We start from the raw sequence: 12,843 nt of genomic DNA, 5'->3' as shown, positions 1-12,843 counted from the left end.
CTTTCAGAAAATATGTACTTTTATGGGTCTTTCTCAAATAACAAAGAGCACAGAATTTTTTGAAAATTTATACCCGTTTTTTGTGAAAAAAAACCTGGCAAATAGATTTCACTTAAATCTTATTTTTCTGGCAGTGAAGGGGTTAACTGAACTAGTGAAGAAAATTGAAAACCACTTGGCAAAAGAAAAAACAAAATAAAAAAAACAAGGAAAAATTGGAAGAAGAAAAAAAGGATAGTGGCTGTTTGTCATTTGCCAGGATTTGAGACAGGTCTATCAACTCTGGACCCGTCGCAAATGTCAACAGGTTTTCTACAATGAAGCTGTTAACAACACCCTTCAGCACAGTGGATTTTTCTAAATAATTTTGCCAGGGACAACCCTTCTGTTGCCATGGGTTCTTTTAAATGCGCTTACTACAATCTACATACTGGGGACCTGTTTATTGTCTCATCCGAATGACGAGCATTCAGACCATCAGTGCACTGTCTAGTGGAGGGGGAGAAAATATAGGTGAATGTGGGATTCAACTGATCCCATGCCCTCAGATTCTCTGGCTTACTGGGTGGGTGCGTTACCTCCAGGCCTACCCCTCCACTCCATGCTTTAGCTGACCCAGCACCAGCCCACCCACCTTCAGCTGCTTCTCCTTCTCTTCAACGATGTTCTTGCTCATGATGATGACGCTGAGGATGAAGGACAACAAGAGGACAGTGGGGAAGTTCTGCTGCAGGACTTGCACAATCACGTCGTTGATGTACGGCGGGTACGGCATGCGCTGCACCTTCCAGGATGACACGTTCAGCTCCGCCCCAGGCCGCCACTCTTGGATGAGAGCTTCCGAGACCAGACGTTGAGTGTACACAAAGCTCCGGTTGTAGTAGTCTGTCAACAACACAAGACAGTCATGTCCATGTTACAAGTCCCTGCTTCTTCATTTATTCTCTCCTTTACATGTTATTCTCTTGTGTCTCACCAGCTAGCGACTGTTCATTTAGTCACAAGATACATAAAATGAGAAAGTTTTGTTTTTTTTATAAAAAAGCTCAACAACAGTGCATGCTTAAATGCTTCGAACAAAAACATTGTAACAATGACAGTCATTCACAGGTCAATGACAATATCTAAGTTGATATTCTCAACAGTATATGCACATGTACATCCATTACATGCTGTGACCAGTTTATAATGCAACAGTGTTGCCTATTACAATGAGTTGGGTTTTTCCTTTCTTTCTCCCCCCACCCCCCTTTTTTCTTTTAAACCTGCTATTGCTATTTTTTTTTTTTTATTGTCTGTTCAATGTGTTTCTGTTCTTTATACTATGAAATTATAGGAGACAACTTTTTTCTTTAAGAAAAAGAAAAGAAAATATATGACAGGGCAAATACTGGAAGCTGGCTGATGCAGGAAAACAAATATTGTTCAGAAAAAGGTAACTCTCTCCCCTCCCCACCATAATGCAACAATCAACGTACAATCATTGTCTGCACCACGAGGGCTCAGCACTTGGTAGAAAGAAAACACATTCTGTGTGTGCCACTTGTCCTTATCTTCTGTCCGCGGCCGTATGGTGTACTTGACATTGGGGGGCAAGGCACTGGCCGTGGGCTCAATGTCAAAAATGACAGTGATGGGGTACTCCATCGTATTCTCTCCTTGCAGTTGGTAGAACTGAATGATGTCTTCCTCAGATTCAAAACCCACCACAGTCACTGCAAAACAGGGAAGACAAAATCATGATGAAGTGAAAGTAGCAAATGCACAATACAACGAGCCATCGACTTTTAGAATTCACATAGCAAACAGGCTCACCTAAGTCACTGAAAATTTCTCAGTCCACATTAGCAGCAAACTGCAAGCCTGTTTCTGCCTTCATGAATAAGTGCAAGTGCATGTGGAAGATCAAGTATGTATGTAAAAGATGTTATACTCCATCTCAGTAGAATACAGGACATACATCTTCAGAAAATGGAGTAAAGATATCTAAATGGGTACCTCACATCGTTACACAAGGTCTTTTTCAGTCCTGCACTTACTAGGGATGCAAACTGTAATAGTGTACCAACAAAATCCTTTAAGGTAAAATTCTTTTGTGCAGGATTAGATCCACATGGCAAACATACCTCTCTCCTGGCATCATCCATATGGAGTGAGCTGCTACTGTCTGTCCACCAATTTTCTCTTCTGTAAAATCTTTTAGATAAATGCAAAACTGTCCTATTCCAAAAGGTAAAAAAACAATATTCAATACATAGTTCTTCCGGCACATTTCACCAAAGTTATAAATTTTCCTGCACTACTGAAATCTTCTGCTTCCATGCTAACCCTGACTTTCATTATACAAACAGGGTGTGTGCACCCACTCACACACACGTGTGTGTGCATGTGTGTGTGGTGTGAGTGTGTATGAATATTCTTTAGCAACTGTGAAACATATTTTATTCATTACTGACATGCACACATACACATACGCACATGTACTGACATTTGCACACACACACACACACACAAGTACTGACATGTGCAAAAACACACACAAACACGCACACACACACACACACAAATTCACTGTAATGTTTTACCATTTCCTTCTAGGTCATCAAAGAGTGTGGTGTTGACATGAGCCATGACACGGTTGATGAGCGTAGAGTTGGGGGCGTACAGCAACTGCTGACCTGATTGCCTGAATGTGGCCGCTGCCTCTGGCCCCAGGCTCTGGGGGCCCCACACTGTGGGCGTGGACACGTCCGTGACCTCCACCACCTGAGTTTCAGGTTCAGTTTATCAACGAGGCGTCACTGCCTTCAGACAAATCCATATTGCTTAGCAGATGCCTGACAGCAGCATATCTGACAACTTGGCTTGTGTGCATGGATGGATATACATTTGTGTACCAATCAGAGTGGAGTTTTCCTTGGCCAAGGGACCTTGGTTTATCGTTTCATCCGAATGACTAGATGCTCAATTTGATTTTCCAGTCAAACTGCAGAGAAAGGGTGAGACCAAGATTCCAACTCGGAACCTCATGAACACTGAATCAGCAGATAAGTGCCTTACCCATTCTGCCACTTTCCTCCTATCATCACCTGAACCCATCACCAACACACCCATCATGGCCACCTCTCCTAATTCTCAGCAATGCAGACACAGGTACCGGCCTGCATAAACCACAAATGCATGCGAACAATTCATGTCGGTGTAGTATCCCAGATTGTCTCCCACCTGGAAGTGTCTCCAGGGGAAAAATTGACCACTGGAAATGTCCCCCAGGGACTTTCTCACCTTTCATAATGTCCCTTGTGGACATTGTTAGTGGCTAAAATGTCCCCTTTCTTGGGTTTTAGCCTCAATCTGAAATGTGAAATGTCCCCCTTACCCTGAAAATGTCCTCCACATGTATCCTGTAACGTCCCCTTTGCCAAAAATGCCCCCCTCCTCTCCACCCCCCTCCCCTGCCACCCCTGCCCGCTTTTCTCCAACAAAACAATTGCAAGTGTGGTGTGTGTGTGTGTGTGTGTGTGTGTGTGTGTTGTAGTAGTAGTAGTAGTTTTCAGTTTAACGTCTTTCCACTTTAAGTGATATTAGGCAACAACAACAATAACAATAACAACAAAGAAGGGGGGGTGGAGGTGAGGGGTGGACAGTGAGGGGTGGGGGAGTGGGTGGAGAAGTGTGTGTGATGTGTGGGTGTTTGAGTGTATAACTGTGTGTGTGTGTGATATGTGTGTGTATATGTGAGTGTGTGTGTCTGTGTGTAATTGTAAGTGTAGGAGGTGGGGGGGAGGGGGGGAGATGTCTGTGAGTCTGTTTATATGTTTCTGTGTCCGTGTCTGTTTTCTTGTTTAAAGCCAGCATGTAAGCCGGTGTATAAGTGTATACATCCAGTTGTATGCCGTACAAACATTGGGTTTGTGCTTATGAATATAACAAATATTTTTATACACATGCTCAAGTGTGTGTGTGTGTGTGTGTGTGTGTGTGCATGTATGTCTGTGTGTGATTGTGTCTGTAATTGTCTTTGATGCGTGTTTGCGTGTGTGTGTGGGAGGGGGGCCGAGGAGGGGGGCGAATGTGTGTCTGTATGCATATATGTGTAGGCATATGTGAAAGCTATTTAAGTGATAAAAACCATTTTTCCATGCAAAATCTTTGGTACATATTTCCTGAGTTTTCCCTGTCTTTCTGTCAGCGTGATAATGCCACTGGGTAAAATATCTGAACATGCCTCAGTCGACAAAACTGAAGAGATTATCATATGGGAGAGAGACAGTGACAGACAGAGTGAGGGACAGACAGAAAGAGAGACGTGTGTGTATACGTGTTAGTGATTTGAAAATACTGAAATAAGTTTGAAAACAAACAAATGACATACCACGGACATAAACTTTTAAGACAGAAACAAACATGTGGTGTAACAAAATTCTCATTTCCTCAATAAAACAATGAACAATCAAAATTCTGCCATGTAAGACCACAAAATAAAATAACAAGGACAACTGTAAAACAAAAACATACAACAACTAAAAAATATGAATTGCCTTCTGTGGTTCAAAATATCTCTTTGTATTGTGTAGAGGCCAGCAGTTCTGCAAAATACTCTTTTCTCGACTTTTTTCCTTGTTCTGCATCCCTGAGTGCACTTGGGTCAATATACCTACCTTTTTTTTCAAGTATGAAACCACATGGGCACAGTCTTCATCACCCACAATGAATTCGATACATCCAGCTTTTAACACTCTTGCAAAGAAAAATCAAACAGTCATCGCTAAAACCACACACACACGCAAACACACACACACACACACGTATATATATATATATATATATATATATATATATAGTTATATAGTTATAGTTATTTAACAGCTTCCGCAGTTCTTGATGTGATGGTTGGTATACTTCAGAGATAGAGGACCGTGTTTTGACTGCTGATACGACCTACACCAATAAAGTCACACACACACACACACACACGCACACACACACATGTGCGTGCATGCACACAACCTACACCAATATAGGTACAGACTCATACATATGGGCACACACACACACACACACACACACACACACATCTGTTCTTGATGACAAAAATGCTGGTGCGGCTTTCTATATTCCTGCCTTTAAAGTTGAAAAATCTTACTTTATTGGAAAACATCTTTCCATATTCACAGCTGAGCTAATTGCTATTATACAAGCTCTGAACTACTTAGTGAACCATCAAATAGTTTTCTCGAAAATAGCATTCTTTGTTGATTCCAAATCAGTACTTTATGCTCTAGAATTATTCAGCCTTGAAACAAGACCTGGCTTAGTTATTGAAGCAAATCATTTGGTCAATTGTTTAAGGATTAAAGGGACTGAGGTCAGTTTTTGTTGGGTGCCTTCTCATGTGGGCATTAATGGCACTAAAACTGCTGATAAAGCAGCTAAAAGACGAGCACAAGATTCAGAAAAATTGCCAAAAATACATGTCCGTCTTTCCGTAAAAGAGGCATACACTTTATTAGAAAAATCAGCATGGGGTCGATTTCATAACCGATGGAAGTTAAAGTTTTTAAAACATAAAGGAACATTTTCCCCGATAATATTATTAAAGAAAAGATACCGAATCCATCAGCTTGCTATACAAGATTAATAATCTCTACTTTCTTCCATATAAAACTTGATGCGCTGAAGATATAGTAAAAATGTTTCATGCATCCGTGATAAGCAGTTCAGCTTGCATCATTGTTTGTTTAACTGTCAGCAGTTATGTACCTTCTTGCCCAAGTATTTCAAAGAGAATAATAATTCTGCAGATGATTTTTGTAAAGTTATTTCTGACGAGGTTCTTATGGTCGAACTTTCACAGGCATTAATTCATAGCCCTATTTCTACATTCCTTTAATGCAATTCAGAACTGTGTTAATGGTTTCTGATTATTATCATTATTATTATTGAATTGTTACTGTTAAATGTAAATGCCCCCCCCCCCCCCCCTTTTTTTTTTTCTTTTTTTTTTAACGTCTAATATCACTGATAGTGAAAAGACACTAAACTAAAGAACGAACACACACACACACACACACACACACGTGCGCGCATGCACACACCGCACGCTCATAGATGTAACAAATGTTCTGTTGGAAGCTGGGGGCGTGAGGAGGGTGGGGGGAGGAGCAGGGGGGTTGGGGGGGGGGGCATTTTCGGCGGATGGGACGTTACGGGATACAAGGGGGTGACATTTTGAAGGTTGGGGGGGAGACATTTCAAAACGAGGCTAGAGCGCAAAAAAGAGGACATTTTGGCCGCTGAAAATGTCCTCATGGGACATTATGAATGGTGAAAGTCCCCGGGGGACATTTCCAGTGGTCAAATTGTCCCCAAGGGACGTTTCCAGGGTGGGGGACAGTCTGGGATGCTACACCGGCATGAGTCATTATTGTCCAGAGACCTGTGCAAGCTAAACTTTGCTGTACCCTTGAAAGCAGCACGGCTACTAGCATGCCGGGGTAAAAAAGTGGTCATACACCTAACAAGCCCAATCATACACGAATACAAGTGAACCTGAGAGATGCAGCTCACCAATGCAACAGAAGAAGAAGAAACTGTTATTTTCCTTTCACTTCCCCATCAAAATGAAATGTCCTGTCCTAACTTCTTAGTTTAAGTGAGGCACTACACCTGCAGCCCAAACCAAATGCAAAAAATTGATACCCCAAAGGACACAACTCTGCCATTGATTATACACATTCCCTTTGCAAGATGAGGTCATGGACTGCCTGACAAGTTCGACTGGCTTTTAGTCCTGCTTCAAAGCAGCATCATTTGATTTGAATGCACTAAAGGCTGGACAATAGAGCAACATGATTTGACTTGTGGGTCACAAAAGGCTGGTTTACTTACAACACGATGTGCTACAACATCCTCTCATACACAAACATATGCACAAACAGACACACATACATACACAAACTCACACACACACACACAAAAACACACCTGTCTGACAGCAACCATGATGAAGGCCCCAGCCAGTGGAATCAGAATCTCAGCAATGGTGGTTTTGATGCTGCGGCGCTGCAGCAGCAAGTTCTTCCAGAGCAGCAGTCCCACCTGGGCCAGGAACCCCGGCCGGCCAGCTGACGCCCGTGCTGATGCTTCAGGCTTCTCCGCAGCGCCCTGCTCCATGTTGGACTGGCTTCTGGTGGTGTCCCCGAGCAGCTGTGTCAAGAGGGTTGGGGGGTTGGGGGTGGGTAGTTTGTTAATGAAAGAAAGGTTAGGAGTGACTGAGTTGAAGACACATGCAAATGTATGTTTGTGTGTTTGTGAATGCATGCATGCATGTGTATGTGTGCACATGTTCATGTGTTTTCATGTGCATGTGTGTGTACATGTGTGTATGTTTCAGGTGCCTAGCTGATTCCAAAATCGTGTTTGCCAAAAAAAAAAAAAAAAAAAAAGGTATCGGCCAAATGGTGTGACAAAAGTTGTGAGGAGTTTGGTGAAGCTGCGTTTTGCATCTAGTTTTATAAATATCTTGCTCTGTCTCAGTTTTGCCAAATTCAAGGATTGTAGATGTATTTCTGGTTGGATAGGTTCTTTAATAATTAACTGGATCAAATCTATGTAAAATTCACACATCTCCATTTCAGAGATTCTGGAACCATGCCTGAATACCAGGTTAGATTGCCGACCCTGTCACTGGGGAATGACACATTGTTTCACCTTTTTTTCAATATCTTTCTTTACTTTGGGCACCAAAGAATGGGCCATCTTCCAAGGACTATATCCACATACTGATTTTGTATCAGAGTGAAAGGCAATGCTGTATGATTTTTCAAATCTTTCCGAGTCATAAAATTATTGTTGGAAATTCATCTTTGAATTGTTTCTCTGAAATTTCATCACTTTCAGAAACAAGACCCAGCTGTATACGTGCTCACCTGCTGATAAGGGAACATGGCTTATTTGGCAGTATGTACACAGAGTGTCAAATTTCTTTTATAGTGTGATCTCTATATAACAGCAATTCAAACTCCTTTATCTGAAGATATATACTGCAAGTCCACTGGAGCTGTTTCTTTGTTTCTTTCAGCTGTACATTATATAGCCAAGTGTTATCAATGATTACAGTGACTGATGCTCCTGTGTCGAGTTTGAATACACGAGGTTTCCCATTTGCTGAAGTAACACTGTCTGGTTTTAATAACATGTTGCTTGGTTAACTGTGTCAATAAAGCAGGGGAAATGGTGTTTTATATATATATATATATATATAAAATTCATCTTTATGTTCTTTAGCACACTCAGTGTAAACTTCATTCACGGCTTTGTTGTCACCAGTTGAGCCAACTGGCTTCTGTGCCACTGAAAGGTTTGGGAAGCACAGTCAAAAGGCGATTGGCACCTACCTGAGCCTTCTGCCATGTACTGTTTTGAGGTTGATACAAAGTCAGCCTCTTGGTGATTGGTTCTTCCTTGGCGTCATGTCATGTCTCCTTACCTCCCAGAGTAATCCATTTCAATATAACGTCAGAGTTAGTTCCTTTCAAACTGGAACTATCGATAGATCTAATGATCATTCGCTCAGTAGCCTTCATTTTGTGAGGTGTTATATATGCTGATCTATTTCTCCCAACACTGCCCTCAATAGTCTGTTGAATCTTTGTACTGAGCAAAAATATGACTAAACTATTACTGTGTCTGTGCTGGCTGAAGGTTTCAAAACTGCAAGTAAAACTTTGACAGATCTATAGAGACATTTGGTTTGACTGCGTGTGATTCTATTAAACTGATATGTTCGATTTGAGTTAACCAGTTCAGTGCCAGAGAATTTAGTAAAAAAAAGTGCTGTCCCCTTGCCAGGGAATTTTGAGGATTCGGGGGTAATAAATCACAAAAAATTCTAGCACAAAAGCTATGGGCAATACAGAAAGAAAGTAAACGTTTTTGTGAAGGAAAATGGGTGTAGATTCTGCTTCTGGGCTTTTTTTTCCAATTAGGTTGATTGTACTTAACTGTTCAGGCATGTAAAGCCAAAATAATAATTTTTGTGCAACAAAAAAGTCTATTTCCACCTCTACATAATGACATCCATAATGAAAAGAAACAAATTACAGCTAGAAATAGCAAGCCTATCATCAGATTATACCTGTAGTAGAAATTAAAACAGGCTATAAGTTTATGAAAACAAATCACAGCTCTTGCAGACATGTAAGTAAATCACTGTCCCAGTAATGACAAAAGTGAGCAAAGTCAACGTAAAAGGTCAATAACAGTCCCAGAAACTGAACTGGCAAGCTTTTTGACAGCAAAGGGCGTTTGCAAGTGAGAGGGTGAAGTTCTTTGATGACATTCACTTCTTTCAAGTTGCACGTGGGCTGATTAAAGTGTCTACTGTGCATCGGCTTGCCACCTCTTCAAACAAGTCATCCCTCTGATTCAGTGAAAAAAAGTGTTAAAAACAAAAAGCACATGTTTCACGGCCAGTGCAGGTTCAGCACTGCATTTTGTGAAAATTGTGGGGCACTGGTGGTTGTCCATTGCATTCTGTCTGCTTTGAAATGTGAGTACACTCTTCCCAAAAGCCACACTCACTTGATGACCTCTGGCTGGCATTCGACCTACTGTCTTACATCACTCCTCTCCCTCTCCTTCTCTTCTTCAAATACTGGCTGTACGTATTCTGTCAGTCATAGCATCAGTTGTTAAAAAACCCTGTCTGATTGGATGGACTGACTGAATTACCATAAAATGGGCTGTTAGTTTCATAACTGTTGTTGTCAATCACCTTCATTTTCAAACCAATCATCAGACAACAGATCCTTCTCCATCGCGAAACCTGTCCATAACCACAAGCAGAGCTTTCAAAATTGTGTAAATCTGCTGACTGTGACTATTTGCTTTACTGGACACAGTTTTCAACACATTTTTTGCACATGATGAAACCCCCTTTTCCATGTGCATATCACATGGTCAGTTAGCAAATTATTATCCAGTACAAAGGGGTCTTCTACCTGATGAATGTTCATTTAAATAGTATTTTTATAATTCAGACACATCAAACTAACTGTTCATAGTCTGTTTATGTGAACTGAATCAAACTCCAATGAAGGAAAAATCAGAACATATGCAGGATGTCAGTGGACGTCTTATAGGCACTATGGCAATACTTTTTGGAGGACATCAGCTGACATCTTATAGGCACTCTACTGGTTAATCGTTATACTGTAATTACCGTGTAAATGCCCAGTATCTAGTAATTGCCCACTCCTTATTTTGGATTAAAAACTTGCATATTGTTCACCTTGTAAACAAACACCCAGCCCACAGTTTGAAAAAAAAAAGAAGAAAATTATCATGAGCTAATGATAAATGAGTTTGCTATTTGTGATCACTCTGCTTTACGAAGCAGCACGTATTTAGATCGAGAGGAAAAGGACAGAATGCCTGCATGTCCTGACATGTGTCATTGGAGTAACATTATGCTCTCACTAGGTTTTACAGTGACCATTCATGCAGGCATTCTGTAAAGAAAGAATGAAATGAAGTAAGATAAATGAAGGAGGAGGCAGAGAGGAGACTTTTAGTACAGAAACATATCCATGACACATTTGAACAGTTTTCCATGCACATCACCATTTCAACGAGAGACTTCTCAAACATAAGGGTCAATGCCCAGTCAGCAGGCCTACTGTATGGTGGTGAAACTAAGTATGGGAATGGACTTCCAGAGAAGGTTCAAGGCTGCAGCAAATGCCCATACACAACTTTTTTTCATGAAATTTGTGCAAAGACAGAGCGGACACTACAAATTTTCAGAACAAAACATAACCCCCCGAAAATGGAGTATGGCTGCCTACATGGCAGGGTAAAAACGGCCATACAAGTAAAAGCCCACTCATGTATATGTGAGTGAATGCAGGAATTGCAGCCCAAATACAAAGAAGAAGAAGAAGAGGAGAATAAAACATAAAGAAATAATGTCCAATCAATAACTGTTATTTGAAATTGCTGAATCCCTCCCTGCTGCACAGTCTAATATGTCTGTTTCTGTGATGCAACCTACTGATACCTAATTTTACTTTTGTTGTTGTTCATGTTGATAACTGCTGTTTCACAGATGTTTATGAAATGCTTATTCCATTGTTATAGTTTATCCTGTCTCTGTATATACCCCTTAAATCTCCATCCCAATCCCACCTCCCACACAGCAACACTCACACACACATGACATGTCCAATATCACTCAAAGTGAAAAGACCTTAAATCAAAGAAAGAAAGTGTGGACACTGACAAGGTGCTTACAGTACTTATAAACCTGGGAGTCACAACATGCCCAACTTACGTTTTGGATAAGTTAATCATGAGCACTGATCTGAGACAAAAAAACAAACAAAAAAAAAACACTAAAAATGTCCCATAAAAACCGCCTTGAATATCAGGAAGTGTGTCCATGATGAATCAATAGAATGACAGAAGACAGCCAGGAAGGATGAAGAAACACAAGCTCAACAGAAATCCCTACCTCAAGAACAGGTTCCACAGTGTATTTGTGCTTCATCCCCCCTTTGCCTCCTTCAAGCACTCAGGCAAGTCTCCCAAACAAGTGAACAACTGTCCTGGTACAATGCTGCAGTCTTTGCATCAGTAGTCTTCAGACTGAGTCATTATATCAGCACATCTTCAGCTTCTCAGTGTCCTCTTTCCAACTTCAGTTGTCTTGGTTCACTATATTTGTCGTCAGTTAAGGACAGACTTTGCATTCAGTATAATAAAATGCTGTGGCTTTGATGGCAAAAGCTGTGTCCTTTCATGTGGGCATTTGTACCCTATACTGGTCTTAGCTTGTTGACGTTCTGTTTTCTCAGTAGGGTGATCTTCCACAGGAGCGTATCGGTTTGAAGCTTCTTGATGTTCTGCCTCTCCTGATGAGATACTGCACTGGAACAATCTGCAGCTGCACTGGTTTGGGGAGTGCTGACATTCAGTATGTTCAGTGAAATCACTCAGTACCAGTACAGTCCATAAATCTTAACATTGTGGATGCATTTGTTTTCAGTCGGACACAGTCACTCTACTAGCATACTACAGTAAACTGATGATTGTTAAGCCTCTTGTCTTTTCAGCTGGGACACTGGCATTGTCATGAGTTACTGTTCTTCTACCATTCAGTTTGATCAAGTCCCAGCATTTGACTTGTTCCTCTGCGCTTGACTTCTCTATCCTTTCACAGCTGGGCCAGCTTGCACAGACAATCCCAGCAGCACTATATTTGTTTAGCGACATGAATTTTCCTAAGTCTATGAAGGCTGAATTACAACCCAACCCTGGTCCATACTTAATTCTACACTTCAAACAGAATGTCTACAGATCTGTGCAAAGACCTCATGGACAGTTCACAAAAATCACTGAACTCACAGCTGTTAACAAAAAAAAAACCTTTTGAAACACTAAAGCAGTTAGCTTTTGTTCTCATGCTGCATAAAGAAAACACTTTTTCTCAGCTGTCAAAACCTTTTTTCCCCCACCCGTCCATCTAAACCTGTACACAACTATCCTGGTATGGACGAGGGAGGAAAATTAACAAAGTACTAACCTCACAGACGATTTTTTTTTTTTTTTCAAACAGCTGACGGCTACCAGAAAAAAAAACAGCTTCACTTTATTAACTCATCCAAAAAAAAACTACAGGCACAGAGTTGCATTATTCAACTGAGAACAAGTGTCACAATACTAAAGAAAATCGAAAAGGCTGTATTTATTCTGTCCAACTTGCGTTATCAGCATTACAAAATATCCACAGGTCAGCTGAGGTGACCTGTTGACACTCCACCCCAACCTGAATCACATGGA

General features: G+C 40.9%; 1 protein-coding gene across 2 annotated transcripts in view; it reads right to left on the bottom strand.

The window, feature by feature from the left end:
• Nucleotides 1-12,843, bottom strand: part of LOC143299393 (phospholipid-transporting ATPase ABCA3-like) — a 64,609-nt gene that overhangs the window by 42,684 nt on the left and 9,082 nt on the right. For both annotated transcript variants that reach the window (XM_076612568.1, XM_076612567.1), the window contains exons 4-7: nt 6,988-7,209; nt 2,586-2,766; nt 1,479-1,715; nt 635-885 (exon numbers count right to left, since the gene is read on the bottom strand). In XM_076612568.1, coding sequence (XP_076468683.1) covers nt 635-885; nt 1,479-1,715; nt 2,586-2,766; nt 6,988-7,209 — 891 coding nt within the window. The remainder of the gene's footprint in view (nt 1-634; nt 886-1,478; nt 1,716-2,585; nt 2,767-6,987; nt 7,210-12,843) is intronic.

The sequence above is a fragment of the Babylonia areolata genome, chromosome 25, assembly GCF_041734735.1.
Source record: "Babylonia areolata isolate BAREFJ2019XMU chromosome 25, ASM4173473v1, whole genome shotgun sequence".
In the NCBI taxonomy this organism is placed as follows: Eukaryota; Metazoa; Mollusca; class Gastropoda; order Neogastropoda; family Buccinidae; genus Babylonia; species Babylonia areolata.
The sequence above is the reverse complement of the archived record's forward strand: the minus strand, read 5'-3'. Positions and strand labels throughout refer to the sequence as shown.